The sequence below is a fragment of the Symphalangus syndactylus genome, chromosome 21 (genome assembly GCF_028878055.3).
Source record: "Symphalangus syndactylus isolate Jambi chromosome 21, NHGRI_mSymSyn1-v2.1_pri, whole genome shotgun sequence".
Lineage (NCBI taxonomy): Eukaryota > Metazoa > Chordata > Mammalia > Primates > Hylobatidae > Symphalangus > Symphalangus syndactylus.
In genome coordinates, this window is record NC_072443.2 from 45,034,149 (window position 1) to 45,054,421 (window position 20,273).

Genomic DNA, 20,273 nt, shown 5'->3' on the forward strand with positions numbered 1-20,273 from the left:
TGTTTCTTCTTTAGTCAACATAGGGTAAAATAAAGAAAAGGCAATTTCAGAAAGCATGCCAAGCAGCAGATATTGATTTGTTTTTTGTTAATTCCTTGCCCTTTAAACAAGTTGAATAAAGCTATCTTGATATCCTGTTTGGATTTGCTTATGTTATTCTGAAGCTAATCTGAAAACTTAAAGCTATATGCATGTAAACTTCTATGTAATAGATATGTAATAGATAAACAATGTATTACCTAGATATCTATGTACTAGATAAACAACTGTGGTAATACAAGAATAAATAAGGGTACTTACTGAAAATAAAAAAGAAATATTGCATTTCAGAACACATGCCAATTTAACCAAAATGAGACATAGAATTAAACTGAAAGGATAACTAGGAAGATAAGCATGTTATGTACAGAAGTAGCTTCACTTCTATTTCCTTCTCTTTTTGATCCTTTATTCAAAATCTTACGGAGTCTAAACAGAATAACCCATCCCCTATAAGAAATTATCATTTTTGTTTTATGCAAAATGAATACATCATTAAAATGATTTTTAAAAATCATGAAGGAGTTTGCATGTATTATAGATAAAATATTGATCTTAGTATGGATTGTCATTGTTGTCCTAGTCTGTTTCGTGCTGCTGTAACAGAATACTACACACTACGTGATGTATAAACAATAGAGGTTTATTTGGCTTATGATTCTGGAGGCTGGCAAGTCCAAGATTGAGGGGCAACATCTGATGAGGGACTTCTTACTGTGTTATAACATGGTGGAAGGTATCACATGTTGAAGGATGTGGAAGAGAGGGAAGGGGGCTGAGCTAATCCTTTCATCAGAAAACCACTCCCATGATAACCAAACCACTCTCACAATAACTGTATTAATTCATCCATGAGGGCAAAGCCCCCATGTCCTAATCACCTCTTAAAAGTCTCATTCTCAATACTGTTGCATTGGGGATTAAGTTTCCAACACATGAATTTTGGGGGACACATTCAAACCATAGCAATAGTAATACATTTCATTATGTAGATAAGTATGCATGTGTGGTCTTCAATTCTAAACTTATTTTGTCTTCAAAATTAAATAATTAAAATAACTCCACATGAAATTAGATTTATGTGTGAAGGATGTAAAGTGATAAAAGTTATATAATTGTACAGGTAATTTTATGAATTATATAGCAGACAATTATTGCAACTCTAAAGATTGTTTACAAATTCAACAAAAATATTAGGATTCATAGATATAAGTTTATCCTGTGATGACAAACATATAATTACATTATTATTCCTTTATCTTTAAATTCCTTTAGTCAAATTTTTTAATTCTTAACAGATGAATATAATTTAAATTAGATTCAACTAAATCTTTTTTTTCTTTAGGAAAAAGTCAAAGAGAAGGAAGAAAATCTGAATCTTGTAAACCAATTCTTAAAGTAGAATACAAGACCTGCAAAAACAGGTATGCATTTTTTCTTTAGGGAAAGAGGGATACGAAGCAGAGACCAAAAATTGCCGATGATTTTTAATGTTAACATATTGTTTAAAGTTTTACATAATTATAAATACAACTGAATCCTCCATATTAACACAATTGACTTGTTGTCTTGTAGACATATCTCTGATGATTATTATAAAATTGTAAATTACAAGTGTTAATTATTTCAGGATTCTTAATGAACATTTAGACAAGTATTATACACTTTAATTTTAACAGTAAAGGACTTCTGGCCATGCATATTACAAGTAGCAGGATTTATTAAGCAGAAGCAATGTGCCCATTAATATTGCATGTGAAAGACTTAAATACATAACCAAGTGTCTGTACTTTAAGATCTTACATTCTGAAGTCGGAAGATTACAGTTTGTTCGAAAGATAAAGTTATGTATATTAATGTAATAAAAAGTACTAAATTTTAAGGTGTCGAAAAATACAAAAATAACAATATTTAGTAAAATATTATTTTGTGTTTAAAGTAACCATATCCGGCTGGGTGCCTTGCCTCACGCCTGTAACCCCAGCAATTTGGGAGGCTAAGGCGGGTGGATCATCTGAGGTCAGGAGATCGAGACGAGCCTGGGCAACATGGCAAAACCCTGCCTCTACTAGAAACACACAAAAAATTAGCTGGGCATGGTGGCACGTGCCTGTAATCCCAGCTACTTGGGAGGCTGAGGCACAAGAATCCTTTGAGCCCAGGAGGTGGAGGTTGCAGTGAGTGAAGATGGTACCACTACACTTCAGCCTGGGCAACAGAGTGAGACTTTGTCTCAAAAAAAAACAAAAGTAGCCATATCCTATATACATCAACAAGTTCCTTTTACTTGGGAATAATAATTAGTGGCAATACACTCATTGAGAATTACCATAATAAATCTTGCCTAAACATTAAATTTATTTTAATTCAAATTAAATAATCCTAGTTTATATTAATAATGTGATCATTTTATAATGTTTTCTTGGTATCATAGGTATACTGAATGTTTGTTTATAACTGCTCTTTTAAAATTTTAATAGTACAAAATTATGCTCATTTTTAACCTGTTATTTTATCTATATATAAATATTTTTTTAGCCTACTATGCATTAACTGATAAAAATGACCACTGTTTGAACAGAGCCCTCAGAATTAACACCACACATCTACAACCATCTGATATTTGACAAACCTGACAAAAACAAGAAATAGGGAAAGGATTCCCTATTTAATAAATGTTGCTGGGAAAACTGTCTAGCCATATGTAGAAAGCTGAGACTGGATCCCTTCCTTACACTTTATACAAAAATTAATTCAAGATGGATTAAAGACTTAAATGTTAGACCTCAAACCATAAAAATCCTAGAAGAAAACCTAGGCGATACCATTCAGGACATAGGCATGGGCAAGGACTTCATGTCTAAAACACCAAAAGCAAAGGCAACAAAAGCCAAAATTGACAAATGGGATCTAATTAAACTAAAGAGCTTCTGCACAGCAAAAGAAACTACCATCAGAGTGAACAGGCAACCTACAGAATGGGAGAAAATTTTTGCAACCTACTCATCTGACAAAGGGCTAATATCCAGAATCTACAAAGAACTTAAACAAATTTACAAGAAAAAATCAAACAACCCCATCAAAAAGTGGGTGAAGGATATGAACAGACACTTCTCAAAAGAAGACATTTATGCAGCCAACAGACACATGAAAAAATGCTCATCATCACTGGCCATCAGAGAAATGCAAATCAAAACCACAGTAAGATACCATCTCACCCCAGTTAGAATGGCAATCATTAAAAAGTCAGGAAACAACTGGTACTGGAGAGGATGTGGAGAAATAGGAACACTTTTGCGCTGTTGGTGGGACTGTAAACTAGTTCAACCATTGTGGAAGACAGTGTGGCAAGTCCTCAAGGATCTAGAACTAGAAATACCATTTGACCCAGCCATCCCATTACTGGGTATATACCCAAAGGATTATAAATCATGCTGCTATAAGGACACACACACACACGTATGTTTATTGCGGCACTATTCACAATAGTAAAGACTTGGAACCAACCCAAATGTCCATCAGTGATAGACTGGATTCAGAAAATGTGGCACATATACACCATGGAATACTATGCAGTCATAAAAACTGATGAGTTCCTGTCCTTTGTAGGGACATGGATGAAGCTGGAAACCATCATTCTCAGCAAACTATCCCAAGGACAGAAAACCAAACACCACATGTTCTCACTCACAGGTGGGAATTGAACAATGAGAACACTTGGACCCAGGAAAGGGAATATCACACACCAGGGCCTGTCGTGGGGTGGGGAGATTGGGGAAGGATAGCATTAGGAGATATATCTAATGTAAATGATGAGTTAATGGGTGCAGCACACCAACATGGAGCATGTATACATATGCAACAAACCTGCATGTTGTGCACATGTACCCTAGAACTTAAAGTGTAATAATAAAAAAAAACCCAATAACAAAAAAAGACCACTGTTTTATACCATTATAACTAAAGTATTAGAAAGTTTCAAATTTAATCATTATTAATGGAAATATGAAATATATGACATATTTTGCCTTTTAAAATATTACTTATAGTTTAAGCTTTGCTTGAGTTTTCAGGTTCAACATTATTTACAATATTTCTTATATGGTATTGTACTTCAAGAATTATTAAGATGCAGGACAGTATATTAACTATTCCTAGCAGCTTGTGGTATTATTTTGTGGGTTTTTTTCACACACACATATATATGTGAAATATATATAATTATATATATTTATATATAGTTTATTATACTTTAAGTTTTGGAATACATGTGCAAAATGCGCAGGTTTATTACATACTTATACACGTACCATGGTGGTTTGCTGTACCCATCAACCCGTCATCTACATTAGGTATTTCTCCTAATGCTATCCCTCCCCTAGCCTCCCAACCCCCACAACCCCCAACAGGCCACCATGTGTGATGTTCCCCTCCCTATGTCCATGTGTTCTCATTGTTCGATTCCCAATTATGAGTGAGAATATGCAGTGTTTGGTTTTCTGTTGCTGTGTTAGTTTGCTGAGAATGATGGTTTCCAGCTTCATCCACGTCCCTGCAAAGGACATGAACTTGTCTTTTTTAATAGCTGCACAGTATCATTCCATGGTGTATATGTGCTACATTTTCATTATCCGGTCTATCATTGGTGGGCATTTGGGTTGGTTTCAAGTCTTTGCTATAGTGAATAGTGCTGCAATAAACATACATATGCATGTGTCTTTATAGTAGAATCATCTATAATCCTTTGGATACATACCCAGAAATGGGATTGCTTGGTCAAATGGTATTTCTGGTTCTAGGTCCTTGAAGAATCGCCACAAAGTCTTCCACAATGGTGGAACTAATTTATACTCCCAACAACACTGTAGAAGCATTCCTATTTTTCTATGTTTATTTTTTAACTTTTATTTTGTTATTATATTTATTTTATTTTATTATTATACTTTAAGTTCTAGGGTTGCTATCTAATGCTATCCCTCCCCTCTCCTTCCACCCAATGACAGGCCCCAGTGTGTGATGTTCCCCTTCCTATTTCCAAGTGTTCTCATTGTTCATGAGTGAGAACAACGTTCATGAGTTTCCAAGTGTTCTCATGTTCTATGAGTGAGAACATGCAGTGTTTGGTTTTTTGTCCTTGTGATAGTTTGCTGAGAATGATGGTTTCCAGCTTCATCCATGTCCCTACAAAGGACATGAACTCATCCTTTTTAATGGCTGCATAGTATTCCATGGTGTATATGTGCCATGTTTTCTTAATCCAGTCTATCATTGATGGACATTTGGGTTGGTTCCAAGTCTTTGCTATTGTGAATAGTGCCGCAATAAACATACATGTGCATGTGTCTTTATAGCAGCATGATTTATAATCCTTTGGGTATATACCCAGTAATGGGATGGCTGGGTCAAATGGTATTTCTGGTTCTAGATCCTTGAGGACTCATCACACTGACTTCCACAATGGTTGAACTAGTTTACAGTCCCACCAACAGTGTAAAAGTGTTCCTATTCATCCTCTCCAGTACCTGTTGTTTCCTGACTTTTTAATGATCGCCATTCTAACTGGTGTGAGATGGTATCTCATTGTGGTTTTGATTTGCATTTCTCTGATGGCTAGTGATGACGAGCATTTTTTTCATGTGTCTGTTGGCTGCATAAATGTCTTCTTTTGAGAAGTGTCTGTTCATATCCTTCACCCACTTGTTGATGGGGCTGTTTGTTTTTTTCTTGTAAATTTGTTTAAGTTCTTTGTAGATTCTGGATATTAGCCCTTTGTCAGATGAGTAGATTGCAAAAATTTTCTCCCATTCTGTAGGTTGCCTGTTCACTCTGATGGTTGTTTCTTTTGCTGTGCAGAAGCTCTTTAGTTTAATTAGATCCCATTTGTCAATTTTGGCTTTTGTTGCCATTGCTTTTGGTGTTTTAGACATGAAGTCCTTGCCCATGCCTATGTCCTGAATGGTATTGCCTAGGTTTTCTTCTAGGGTTTTTATGGTTTTAAGTCTAACATTTAAGTCTTTAATCCATCTTGAATTAATTTTTGTATAAGATGTAAGGAAGGGATCCAGTTTCAACTTTCTACATATGGCTAGCCAGTTTTCCCAGCATCATTTATTAAATAGGGAATCCTTTGCCCATTTCTTGTTTTTTTTCAGGTTTGTCAAAGATCAGATGGTTGTAGATGTATGGTATTATTTCTGAGGGCTCTGGTCTGTTCCATTAGTCTATATATCTGTTTTGGTACCAGTACCATGCTGTTTGGTTACTATAGCCTTGTAGTATAGTTTGAAGTCAGGTAGCGTGATGCCTCCAGCTTTGTTCTTTTGGCTTAGGATTGTCTTGGCAATGCGGGTCCTTTTTTGGTTCCATATGAACTTTAAAGTAGATTCTTTCAATTCTGTGAAGAAAGTCATTGGTAGCTTGATGGGGATGGCATTGAATCTATAAATTACATTGGGCGGTATGGCCATTTTCATGATATTGATTCTTCCTACCCATGAGCATGGAATGTTCTTCCATTTGTTTGTGTCCTCTTTTATTTCGTTGAACAGTGGTTTGAAGTTCTCCTTGAAGAGGTCCTTCACATCCCTTGTAAGTTGGATTCCTAGGTATTGTATTCTCTTTGTAGCAATTGTGAATGGGAGTTCACTCATGATTTGGTTCTCTGTTATTGGTGTATAGGAATGCTTGTGATTTTTGCACATTGATTTTGTATCCTGAGACTTTGCTGAAGTTGCTTATCAGCTTAAGGAGATTTGAGGCTGAGACTATGGGGTTTTCTAAATATACAATCATGTCATCTGCAAACAGGGACAGTTTGACTTCCTGTTTTCCTAATTGAAAACCCTTTATTTCTTTCTCCTGCCTGATTGCCCTGGTCAGAACTTCCAACACTATGTTGAATAGGAGTGGTGAGAGAGGGCATCCCTGTCTTGTGCCAGTTTTCAAAGAAGCATTCCTATTTTTTCTACATCTTCTCCAGCATCTCTTATTTCCTGACTTTTTTCTTTGTTTTTTTTTGAGATGGAGTCTCGCTCTGTCACCAGGCTGGAGTGCAGTGGTGTGATCTCGGCTCACTGCAACCTCTGCTTCCTGGGTTCAAGCGATTCTCCTGCCCCAGCGTCCCAAGTAACTGGGACTATAGGCATGTGCCACCATGCCCAGCTAATTTTTGTATTTACTTTAGTAGAGATGGGATTATACCATGTTGATCAGGATGGTCTCCATCTCTTTACCTTGTGATCCACCCGCCTCAGCCTCCGAAACCGCTGGGATTACAAGAGTGAGCCAACACGCCGGCCTGTTTCCTGACTTTTTAATGATCGCCATTCTAACTGGCATGAGATTGTATCTCATTGGGGTTTTGATTTGCATTTCTCTAATGACCAGTAATGATGAGCTGTTTTTCATGTTTGTTGGCCGCATAAATGTCTTCTTTTGAGAAGTGTCTATTCATATAATTTGCCCACTTTTAGATGAGGTTGTTTGTTGTTTTCTTGTAAATTTGCTTACGTTCCTTGTAGATTGTGGATATTAGCCCTTTGTCAGATGGATAGATTGCAAAAATATTCTCCCATTCTGTAGGTTGCGTGTTCACTCTCATGATAGTTTCTTTTGCTGTACAGAAGATCTTTACTTTAATTAGATCCCATTTGTCAATTTTGCCTTTTATTGCCATTGCTTTTAGTATTTTAGTCATCAAGTGTTTGCCCATGCCTACGTCCTGAATGATATTGCCTAGCTTTTCTTCTAGGGTTTTGTGGTTTTAGTTCTTAAGTTTAAGTCTTTAATCCATCTAGTGCTAATTTTTATATAAGGTGTAAGGAAGGGGTCCAGTTTCAGTTTTTTGCATATGGCTGGCCAGTTTTCCCACCACCATTTATTAAATGGGGAATCCTTTCCCCATTGCTTGTTTTTGTCAGGTTCGTCAAAGATCAGATGGTTGAAGATGTGTGGAGTTATTTCTGAGGTCTTGGTTCTGTTCCATTGGTCTGTATATCTGTTTTGGTACCAGAAGCATGCTGTTTTCATTACTATAGCCTTGTAGTATAGTTTGAGGTCAGGTAGCATGATGCCTCCAGCTTTGTTCTTTTGGCTTAGCATTGTCTTGGCTATACAGGCTCTTTTTTGCTTCCATATGAAATTTAAAGTAGTTTTTTCTAATTCTGTGAAGAAAGTCAATGGTAGCTTGAGGGGGATAGCATTGAATCTATAAAGTACTTTGAGCAGTGTGGCCATTTTCACAATATTGATTCTTCCTATCCATGAGCATGGAATGCTTTTCCATTTGTTTGTGTCCTCTCTTATTTCCTTGAGCAGTGGTTTGTAGTTCTCCTTGAAAAGGTCCTTCATGTCCCTTGTAAATTGTATTCCTAGGTATTTTATTCTCTTTGTAGCAATTGAGAATGTGAGTTCACTCACGATTTGGCTCTCTGTTTGTCTGTTATTGGTGTATAGGAATGCTTGTGATTTTTGCAAATTAATTTTGTATCCTGAGACTTTGCTGAAGTTGCTTATCAGCTTAAGGAGATTTTGGATTGAGACAATGGGGTTTTCTAAATATACAATCATGTCATCTGCAAACAGAGACAATTTGACTTCCTCCCTTCCTATTTGAATACCCTTTATTTCTTTCTCTTGCCTGATTGCCCTGGCCAGAACTTCCAATACTATGTTGAATAGGAGTGGTGAGAGACCTCATCCTTATCTTGTGCCGGTTTTCAAAGGGAATGCTTCCAGCTTTTGCTCATTGAGTATGATATTGGCTGTGGGTTTCTCATAAATAGCTCTTATTATTTTGAAATATGTTTCAATACCTAGTTTATTGAGAGTTTTTAGCATGAAGGGGTATTGAATTTTATCAAAGGCCTTTTCCACATCTATTGAGATAATCATGTGGTTTTTGTCATTGGTTCTATTTATGTGATGGATTATGTTTATTGATTTGCATACATTGAATCAAGCTTGCATCCCAGGTATGAAGCCAACTTGATCGTGGTGGGTAAGCTTTTTGATGTGCTCATGTATTCGGTTTGCCAGTATTTTATTGAGGATTTTTGCATTGACATTCATCAGGGATAGTGGCCTGAAATTTTTTTGTTGTTGTTGTGTCTCTGCCAGGTTTTGGTATCAGGATGACCCTGGCCTCATAAATGAGTTAGGGAGGAGTCTCTCTTTTTCTATTGTTTGGAATAGTTTCAGAAGGAATGGTACCAACTCCTCTTTGTACCTCTGGTAGAATTCGGCTGTAAATCCATCTGGTCTTGGGCTTTTTTGGGTTGGTAGGCTATTAATTACTGCCTCAATTTTAGAACTTATTTGTCTGTTCAGGGATTTGACTTTTTCCTGGGTTAGTCTTGGGAGGGTATATGTGGTTAGGAATTTATCCATTTCTTCTAGATTTTCTAGTTTGTTTGCATAGAGGTGCTTGTATTCTCTGATGGTAGTTTGTATTTCTGTGGGATCAGTGATGATATCCCCTTTATCATTTTTTATTGTGTCTATTTGATTCATCTCACTTTTCTTATTTATTAGGCTGGCTAGTTATCTATGTATTTTGTTAATCTTTTCAAAAATCCAGCACCTGGATTCATTGATTTTTTTGAAGGGTTTTTCATGTCTCTATCTCCTTCAGTTCTACTGTGATCTTAGTTATTTCTTGTCTTCTGCTAGCTTTTGAATATGTTTGCTCTTGCTTCTCTAGTTCTTTTAACTGTGATGTTAGGGTGTCAATTTTAGATCTTTCTTGCTTTCTTCTGTGGGCATTTAGTGCTATAAATTTCTCTCTAAACACTGCTTTAGCTGTGTCCCAGAGATTCTGGTACATTGTGTCCTTGTTCTCATTGGTTTCAAGGAAATTATTTATTTCTCCCTTAATTTCATTATTTACCCAGTTGTCATTCAGGAGAAGGTTGTTCAGTTTCCATGTAGTTTTGTGGTTTTGAGTGAGTTTCTCAATCCTGAGTTCTAATTTGATTTCACTGTGGTCTGAAAGACTGTTATGATTTTTGTTCTTTTGCATTTGCTGGGGAATATTTTACTTCCAATTATGTCGTCAATTTTAGAATAAGTGCATTGTGGTGCTGAGAAGAATGTATATTCTGTTGATTTGTGGTGCAGAGTTCTGTAGTTGTCTATTAGGTCCACTTGGTCCAGAGCTGAGTTCAAGTCCTGAATAGCCTTGTTAATTTTTTGTCTCATTGGCCTGTCTAATATTGACAGTGGGGGAGTTAAAGTCTCCCACTATTATTGTGTGGGAGTCTAAGTTTTTTTGTAGGTCTCTAAGAACTTACTTTATGAATCTGGGTGCTCCTGTATTGGTTGCATCTATATTTAGGATAGTTACCTCTTCTTCTTGTATTGATCCCTTTACCATTATGTAATGCCCTTGTTTGTCTTTTTTTATCTTTGTTTAAGACTGTTTTATCAGAGATTAGGATTGCAACCCCTGCTTTTTTTTTTCTTTCCATTTGCTTGGTAAACAGTTCTCCATCCCTTTATTGTAAGCCTATGTGTGTCTTTGCACATAAGATGGGTCTCCTTAATACAGCATACCAATGGGTCTTGACTCTTTATCCAATTTGCCAGTCTGTGTCTTTTAATTGGGGCATTTAGCCCATTTACATTTAAGGTTAATATTGTTATGTGTAAATTTGATCCTGTCGTTATGATGCTAGCTGGTTATTTTGCCCGTTAGTTGATGCAGTTTCTTCATAGTGTCTATGGTCTTTACAATATGGTATGTTTTTGCAGTGGCCAGTACCAGTTTTTTGTTTCCATATTTAGTACTTTCATCAGGAGCTCTTGTAAGGCAGGCCTTGTGGTGGCAGAATCTCTCAGCGTTTGCTTGTCTGTAAAGGATTTTATTTCCCCTTCGCTTATGAAGCTTAGTTTGGCTGGATATGAAATTCTGGTTTGAAAATTCTTTTCTTTAATAGTGTTGAATATTGGCCCCAACTTTCTTCTGGCTTGTAGGGTTTCTGCAGAGAGACCTGGTGTTAGTCTGATGGGCTTCCCTTTGTGGGTAACCCGACCTTTCTCTCTGGCTGCCCTTAACATTTTTTCCTTCATTTCAACCTTGGTGAATCTGATGATTATGTGTCTTGAGGTTGCTCTTCTCTAGGAGTATCTTTGTAATATTCTCTTTATTTTCTGAATTTGAATGTTGGTTTGTCTTGCTAGATTGGGGAAGTTCTCCTGGATAATATCCTGAAGAGTGTTTTCCAACTCTGTTCCATTCTCCCCATCACTTTCAAGTACACCAATCAAACGTAGGTTTGGTCTTTTCACATAGTTACATATTTCTTGGAGGCTTTGTTCATTCCTTTTCATTCTTTTTTCTCTAATGTTGTTTTCACGCTTTATTTCATTAAGTTCATCTTCAATCTCTGATATCCCTTCTTTCACTGATCAATTTGGCTATTGATACTTGTGTATGCTTCATGTGCTGTTTTTTTCAGCTCCAAGGTCATTTATCTTCTTCTCTAAACTGGTTATTCTAGTTAGCAGTTCCTTTAACCTTTTTTCAAGGTTCTTAGCTTCCTTTCATTGGGTTAGAACATGCTCCTTTAGCTCAGAGGATTTTGTTATTACCCACCTCTGAAGCCTACGTCTTTCAATCCGTCAAACTCATTCTCCATCCAGTTTTGTTCCCTTGCTGGCGAGGAGTTGTGACCCTTTGGAGGAGGAGAGGCTTTCTGGTTTTTGGAAGTTTCAGACTTTTTATACTTTTTTTCTCATCTTCATGGATTTATCTACCTTTGATCTTGGTGACCTTTGGATGGGGTTTTTGTGTGAACGTCCTTTTTGTTGATGTTGATGCTATTCCTTTCTGTTTGTCAGTTTTCCTTCTAACAGTCAGGCCCTCTGCTGCAGGTTTGCTGGAGTTTGCTGGAGGTTCACTCCAGACCCTGTTTGCCTGGGTATCACGACAGGAGTCTGCAGAACAGCAAAGATTGCTGCCTGTTCCTTCCTCTGGAAGCTTCATCTTAGAGGGGCACCCACCAGATGCCACCTGGAGCTCTCCTGTACGAGGTGTCTGTCCATCCCTGCTGGGAGGTGTCTCCCAGTCAGGAGGCATGGGTGTCAAGGGCCCACTTGAAGAGGCTGTCTGTCCCTTAGCAGAGCTCGAGCACTGTGCTGAGAGATCTGTTGCTCTCTTCAGAGCCAGCAGGCAGGAATGTTTAAGTCGGCTGAAACTGCGCCCACAGCCACCCCTCCCCGAGGTGTTCTGTCCCAGGAAGATGGGCGTTTTATCTATAAGCCCCTGACTGGGGCTGTTGCCTTGCTTTCAGAGATGCCCTGCCCAGAAAGGAGGAATCTAGAGAGGCCCTCTGGCTACATTCTCTTTGTGGAGCTGTGGTGGGCTCTGTCCAGGTCAAACTTCCTGAAGGCTTTGTTTACACTGTCAGGGCAATACCACCTACTCAAGCCTCAGTAATGATGATGTCCCTCCCCCAACCAAGCTGGCACTTCCCAGATCGACCTCAGACTGCCGTGCTGGCAGCGAGAATTTCAAACCAGTGGATCTTAGCTTGCTATGCTCTGTGGGGTTGGGATCCACTGAGCTAGACCACTTGGCTCCCTGGCTTCAGCCCCCTTTCCTGGGAAGTGAATGGTTCTGTCTTGCTGGCATTCCAGGTGCTAGCGAGGTATGAAAAGAAAGCCCTTCAGCTAGCTCGGTGTCTGCCCAAATGGCTGCCCAGTTTTGCACTTTAAACCCAGGGCCCTGATGACGTAGGCACTGGAGGGAATCTCCTTGTCTGCGGGTTGTGAAGACCATGGGAAAAACGTAGTATATAGGCCAGAATGCACTGTTCCTCACAGCACACTCCCTCATGGCTTCCCTTGGCTAGGGGAGGAAGTTCTTTGACCCCTTGTGCTTCCTGGGTGAGGTGATGCCCCACCCTGCTTCTGCTCACCATCCGTGGTCTGCACCCACTGTCTAATCATTCCCAGTTACATGAGCTAGGTACCTCCGTTGGAAATGCAGAAATCACTTACCTTCTGTGTTGATCTCGCTGGGAGCTGCAGACCAGAGCTGTTCCTATTTGGCCATCTTGCTGGCCCAGATTCTGCTTCACTTTTATATATTTTTAAAAATCGTTTCTCTTTCCTTCAGTTTTGAGCCACGAGGATTTCTTATAATTTTTATTGTGTTGTCTACTAGTATCCAATCTTTGATTTTCTATAGACTAAGAAACTTTAAAGCCAAACTTGTAAAATGAGAGCAAATAGATGCATATGATACCTGAGAAGTTCTTCCATGACAATGTATACATGCATGGACTTTATGACATCTATTTTATTGCTCGGAGGTCTTTAAAATTTGTATTTCTGTTGGATTCTTAACAGTATTCAGTTTAATTCAGTCAAAACAACATTTAGTAGTTATTACTATAGTAGTTATTACTATATAATATGTAGTATAATGTATATATACTATAGCATAATATACTATATAATATATAGTATAATTTAGTAGTTATTACTATATACCATGTACTATGCAATCTGTTTGATGTTCTGAAATAAGATATGCGATTTGTTTGATGTTCTGAAATAAGATTACTGCTTGCTTTTGAATTTGTTATGTTCTAGCAGTAAAGGCAAGTACATAAACTAGTGGTTTCTATACAACATGGAAGTTACTTTTATAGAGATATGCTATGGGAGCACAGAAAAAGAGCACCTAACCCAGCCTTGAGGGGAGTAGGGAGGAAAACCATGAAGAGAGAGATCAGGAAAATTCTTTGGCAAGGAGATGCCTGAGATGGGACTTTAAGAATGATCAGATGTTGCCAAGCAAAGGGAGGAAGAGATGAAAGTGAAGAGAACATATTTTTAGAAATCAAAAACTCAAGTTAAGGCAGTGTAAAATAATAATTAAAATCATTGGCTTTGAAGTAAGACAGTTGTGTGACCTTGCAAAGTTTAATTAACTCTCTTAAAGTTTAGTTTCCTTATCAATAATACCTATCTCACTATGATATTCATGAGAATTAAATGAAATAATGGATACAGCCTGTAATGTCTTCAGTTTGATGAAGACACATAGTGGGTTTCTTAATAGATATGTTACTATTATTATTGTCATCATTATTTCATATTGTTAAAATTATTCAAGTATTCTTAATTTTTTGCTAGTCAATAATACAACTATGTGTAAATTAATTTTTCATATTTGTAATGTGAAATAATCATATTATTGATGATAATTACTGTCATCCCACCTACTTGTGTACATTAGTACATTGCTTCTATTTTTTGTGATTACTACTTTATTACCTCTGGAGCTTAGCACACAAGGAGATTAAAAAGCAGAGGGGCAGTGAGGTTAAGAATACCAAAATTTATTGCCACAGCAAAATGGGCCACAGTTAGGAATTATATAGCTATATCCCTGCTCCAATTATTACACAGCAGAAACTGTACAGTTAAGTCAGGATGGCTGACACAGAAACAGGAACCTTAGGAAAAGCTCTACCATATAAGCTGCATCAATAGGGTCTCTTACTGGACTGCATAGGTAACACATGTAAGGATGTGTTTTCTTCTCGGTTGTATGTCAGACCAGCCGATTGCAGACTTGCTTTACATTTCCAGGGATAAACAGCTATGTATATGGGAATCATTTATCCCCAATCACCAATTTGCTTACTGACACTCCAACTAAGATGGCCTCTAGGCTTAATAATTTTATCCTCTTCAAGATAGGAATATTGATTTATATACTGACTACCACTAGAATTATTAGGTTCTCTTAAGCTAAAGAAAATTATTTTCTGCTGATCTTTTAATCTGTTCCTATTATGGCAGCCTACTGATAGGCTTTATGTATAATTAAGTTATCCAAGCCTCAATATACCCATCTGTTAAACAGAGATAATAATAGTAGTTATCTCATTGGGATGTTATAAAGATTAAATAAAAGAATGCGGCCGGGCGCGGTGGCTCACGCTTGTAATCCCAGCACTTTGGGAGGCCGAGGCGGGCGGATCACGAGGTCAGGAGATCGAGACCACGGTGAAACCCCGTCTCTACTAAAAAATACAAAAAATTAGCCGGGCGCGGTGGCGGGCGCCTGTAGTCCCAGCTACTCGGAGGCTGAGGCAGGAGAATGGCGTGAACCCGGGAGGCGGAGCTTGCAGTGAGCCGAGATTGCGCCACTGCACTCCAGCCTGGGCGACAGAGCGAGACTCTGTCTCAAAAAAAAAAAAAAAAAAAAAAAAAAAAAGAATGCATGTAAAATTCTGCATGCGATGCCTAGAATATTATAAATACTCAATATATGTTAGCATTTAATATTTATTATATTATGTTACACAACTTGTTTAATCTTGTTGCCTTCATTGGAACAAACGTTTAATGCTGTTTTCTTTATGTATTTTACAAATTATACATACAGTAAAATTAACTATTTTTCTTTTGGTGTACAGTTTCATATTTTTAAACACATGTATGATTTCTAAAACAATTACCACAATAAAAATAAAGAATATTTCCATCATTTCCCACAACTCTCCCTTTCTGTCCCTTTATAGTCACTCCTCTCCCCAACTCCTAACCCTTGGCAACCACTGATCTGTTATCCATCACTATAGTTTTGTCTTTTGGTTATATATCATGTAACCTTTTAAGCCTAGCTTCTTTCACTCAGCAGAATGCCTTTGAGATTCATCCAAGTTATGTATCCATAATTTGTTATTTTTTATTAATGCTTTCTTTAAGTATGAGGACATTTCAAGTACATGGTCATTTATTTCTTTTGTAAGAATCCATCTGATAGGTATCCCTTAATAGAATCTTTGTATCAACACCTGACACAGTTTAGTGTGGTACAACATTTAGTGTGGTACAGCATTATCAAACAACTGTGTTCCTTTAATCACTAATGATATTCATGGAATAAAAAGGATCTGTAATCTAATAAATGTGAGAAATTTTGAATTTTATAAAAGTAAATTGGATTGCTTGCCATATGATTTCTCAGAATTTTTAACATATGCTATGAAATGCAAAATTCCTAAAAGGAGATATGATTTTGCAAGTGCTTATCAAATTATCAAATTTAATTTTTTTCTGCTGAACAACTACCAAGTTGTATTCCACAATTTGGGAAACATTAAACTAAAAATGAAAAATGTGGGCTTTTGAGTCTGGGTTTGAATCTTTGTCCTGGTACTCACTAGCTGCTTGACCCTGGACAAGTTTAATCTGCATTAATCCCAGATTCTTCATGTATACAATGGTACTAATAGTACTTTCTCCATCAAGGTTGTTGTGAGGATTACACAAAATTTACTTTATATATACACACAGCACAATATATGCCACATGGTAAGCACTCAGTAAATGGTAGCTATTTATTAGTAGAGGCAATATATAGGAGTATTTAGAATCATAGGCTTTGGAGTCTGGTAGATCTCAGTTTTCTTTTGGTTGTTGCTTCTTAGCTGTTATTTAACCTCATTAATAAAATGAGGACATTGCTTATGAGGATTAAATATGATAATTAAATATTTAGTACAGTTAACCATGAGTGGTTCCCTGAGCACTTTTCTGAGGAAATGTTTTTATTCAATCACTCAGTAGTTTATAGAGAAATGCCTATATATTAACAACTAACTTCAGACCCAGAGTATTCTAATGCAGAGTCATAATTAGAGCAGAAGAGGTTTTACTTCCTTTCAATATTAGAGAGGACATATTTCCAATGTATATACAAAAAAGCAGGGGAGGTAAATTGCTCCTTATCCTATGTTTGGATTAGTATTAGGGGATGAGAGTAAATTCACCTACTTTTATACAGGAAAATAATAGATACTTATGGCCTTTATTAATATTAATAGTAGGTAGTTAAGCTTAATATTATTATTAATATTATGAAAAGATACTACATTCTCTTAAGTCGTGGCCTTTTTTTGCAAAACAAAGCAAAAAACAAAGGTAAAAACCTCCACACTATTTCATGAGTAACTATATTAGAAATGGTTTTTAAATCTGGATAAATCTTATTAATAATATAAATATACATTTTATAGAAATAACAAATATGCTTTTTAATGGCGCCATTAGTAGGTTGGTCATTTGCCATATCAAATCACTGGTGCAAGACTATTACTCAAATCAACTGAAGTAAAACAAGTTAGAGTATTTTTGTTTATTTTGCTTATAACTCAAATATTTGTCAGAATATTAAGATAGAATTATAAATAGAAAATAGTACACACATTTTATATGTAGGTTTGTGTAGAAACTTTGTTAAAAAATCCCCCTTTTTGGTTATATAGCCAGCATAAGATTAGTAAATGTCCCACTGATAATGTTTGGCACCACACACAGTACAAAACGGAAGAGAAAAGGAAATCTTACAGAGCGATTTCTAGAAACAAGTAGATTCTTCAGCTTAGCAAATAGGATGTAAGTGAATTCTGTAGATGAGCATTATATTCTCGAATAATTTGATACAATAAAAGCCTCTAGTTCTTTAAAAAAATTAGAAAAGAATATTTTCAATTTGGTATTTACTTCTTACTTCTTGAAAATACTTCCTGCTGACACACTTTTTCTTTTGTACACATACACTAGAGATATGTAAGTATTGATTTGAGAAATGAAAAATGAAAAACTGTGAAACAATTTCATAATTTTCAGATAGCTATAATGTTTTAGAGGAATCTTAACCCCACTCTATTATCTAATTGTATCTTATAAAGCAACAGACCAAAAATCTTGTTTAAAGTTAGTTGAGTAAGATATATGGAGTTTATACTGATTTATAGACTGGCCACCAGTAAAATAGAAAAGGCAATTTATCTTTGATTAGCTATCCTTCTCTTACATATTAGCTTTCTCTATCTTTTTATCTTTACTCTTTTTTCACAGAAACTCCATTATCTAGAATTCTTATTTTGCCCTCTGCCATTCTGAGCTTTCCACTGTCACATTTCATTTTATATAAAATTTGTCTCTTTTCTCTTGTACAGATTTTAGGACCCATAGGCCAGCTAATTAATCTGATATTCTAACATAGACTAATATTCCAATGATAGTGATTTAGAGTTTGGGAACCAAGTAAAGTATGTGAAGATGTCCTTTTGAGAGTCAGTGAGCACATCTACCTTCCTCCAAGCTCACTGCCTTTCCCCAAACCTACCCCCACATGTTTAGACTGATCCATTAGTAAATTTAATGTGAGAATGTACATCTAGAAAGTGGGAAATGGTAGAATAGTAGGTTATTGAATGAGAAATTTTGAGCCAGGCAAGTTTTTTGCTGTCTGTCATATTATATGGTATACAACAAAAACCTGTTCTTTATAGGTTCAGTCCTGTGACTTTATGTCATTTTAAAGGACTTCTGAGTCTCATTAATGTTTTTTCCTATGTAGCGAACCATTCATAATATTCTCTGGTGGGCTGTCCTATGACAAAGCTTGTAGAAGACCAAGTTTAACCATCATGCATGGAAAAGCAATTACAGTACTTGAAATGGATCATCCTATTGTTGAATTTCTAACTTTATGTGAAACGCCCTATCCAAATGGTAAGTAACTAAAATGAAACTATTAATGTTGAAAATCATTTTGGAAATGACAAGGTTCTAACAAAATTAAGGTTAAATGTTTTCAGTTTTGGCAGCAGATGTCTACTGTGGTATAACGCTGTGAGCTACAGGTGCTGGAACAGGTTCTGCAATTGTACCTACTTGACAAACTGGAAATAACACAGATGTAGTACAGCAATGCTGGCATTTCAGGTTCTAATATCAGGTAAGTGCTTTAAACTTTGATTAGATGGTGGAAGCTGAGCTGGGAGGGTCTGATAAGGGTCCAGGGTGAAATCACTTGGGGAAGCTGAGGTCTCTTAATAGCCTCTCTCAGACCAGCTCCATCAATTCCATCCCAAAGCCAATCAAAGTTAAAGCACTTACCTGATATCAGTAATCTGTAACTGTGGTGGTGCTGCATCTGTTTCACATCTGACTTTGCTTCAGATGCAACTGCAGCACCTCTGATTACTCTAGTATTGCAGATGTGTGGTTAATGACTTTTTAAAATTTTGAGAATAGTCGGAAGGGCCTTTGGGAGGAGAAATTCTTATATATTTTTATTATCCTGAATATAAAGACTTTTTGTAAACATAACAATTAGTCTAAACTTAATATGCAATCTGTATAATGAAATCTAATAATGATGAAATATTTTAATAATGTGGCCAGGTGTGGTGACTCATGCCTGTAATCCCAGCACTTTGAGAGGCCAAGGCAGGCAGATCGTTTGAGTCCAGGAGTTCAAGACCAGCCTGGGCAACATAATGAGATTCCATCTCAAACAAATAAATAGATAAATAAATAAATCTAAAAAGTGAGAAAAGTGAAAACATAAAAAAGGAAATATGAGTCATGTTACAACAACATAGTATGTGTATATACATTACTATATTTTTAAGAGGGAATATGCAGATATAAGGGAACGAGCACTGGACTTGGGGACAGAATATGTGAGGTTATGATTTAGCTCTGCCACTTACTAGCTAGGTGACCTTGGGAAAGTCACTTTACATTTATGAGTTTTATTTATCATTTGTAGAAAGAGAATAGTAACATGGTCTCCACATGACTACTGGAAGGTTAAGTGAGCATACTTCTTAAACTATAAAAATATATATGTTGTGAGTTCCATTATTATATGTATTAACTTACTTTAAATTATTTAGTCTCACATTTAAAAGATGGGATAGATTGATATTAAATAATAATCAATGTAGCACTTTATTTCCAAAGTTACTAGGACAGACAATTTACTTATGTTTTTAATTGTCAAATAATTTTTGAATGATTCTATGGCCCCAGTACCACAAGAACTTGTTGAGAATACAGATAAAGTATTAAACTAATCTCTGATGTCAAATTGCATAAAATCTGGTCAGATGAGTGAGATTATTATGACTTGTTAAGTTTAAGTAATGAAAGACCTTAAGTAAATGCTGAGTTGTATGGTACAGAGTATAAATAATGTATTAATTTTTAAGCTAAATAGTCGTGGTTTCATGCACAGTAATAGCAGTTTTTGGAAAGAGAGAAAGGTAAGTCTGATTATGAGAGAGTAGAGTTGTTTAGAGAACAGAAGAAGAGAGAAACTGTCTTACAATATTTATGAATCATCAGAATATAAGTGTTCTTTGGCGTTACAAAAATGAATAATGAAAGAATGTAGGAAGAAAGAACAGAGGACC

The 20,273-nt window shown here is 36.3% G+C and overlaps 1 protein-coding gene across 10 annotated transcripts in view; it reads left to right on the forward strand.

The window, feature by feature from the left end:
• STXBP5L (syntaxin binding protein 5L) overlaps positions 1-20,273 on the forward strand; it is a 493,876-nt gene that overhangs the window by 270,822 nt on the left and 202,781 nt on the right. For all 10 annotated transcript variants that reach the window (XM_055260425.2, XM_055260427.2, XM_063630147.1 and 7 more), the window contains 2 exons: positions 1,385-1,463; positions 18,428-18,582. In XM_055260425.2, the coding sequence (XP_055116400.2) occupies positions 1,385-1,463; positions 18,428-18,582 (234 nt within the window). The remainder of the gene's footprint in view (positions 1-1,384; positions 1,464-18,427; positions 18,583-20,273) is intronic.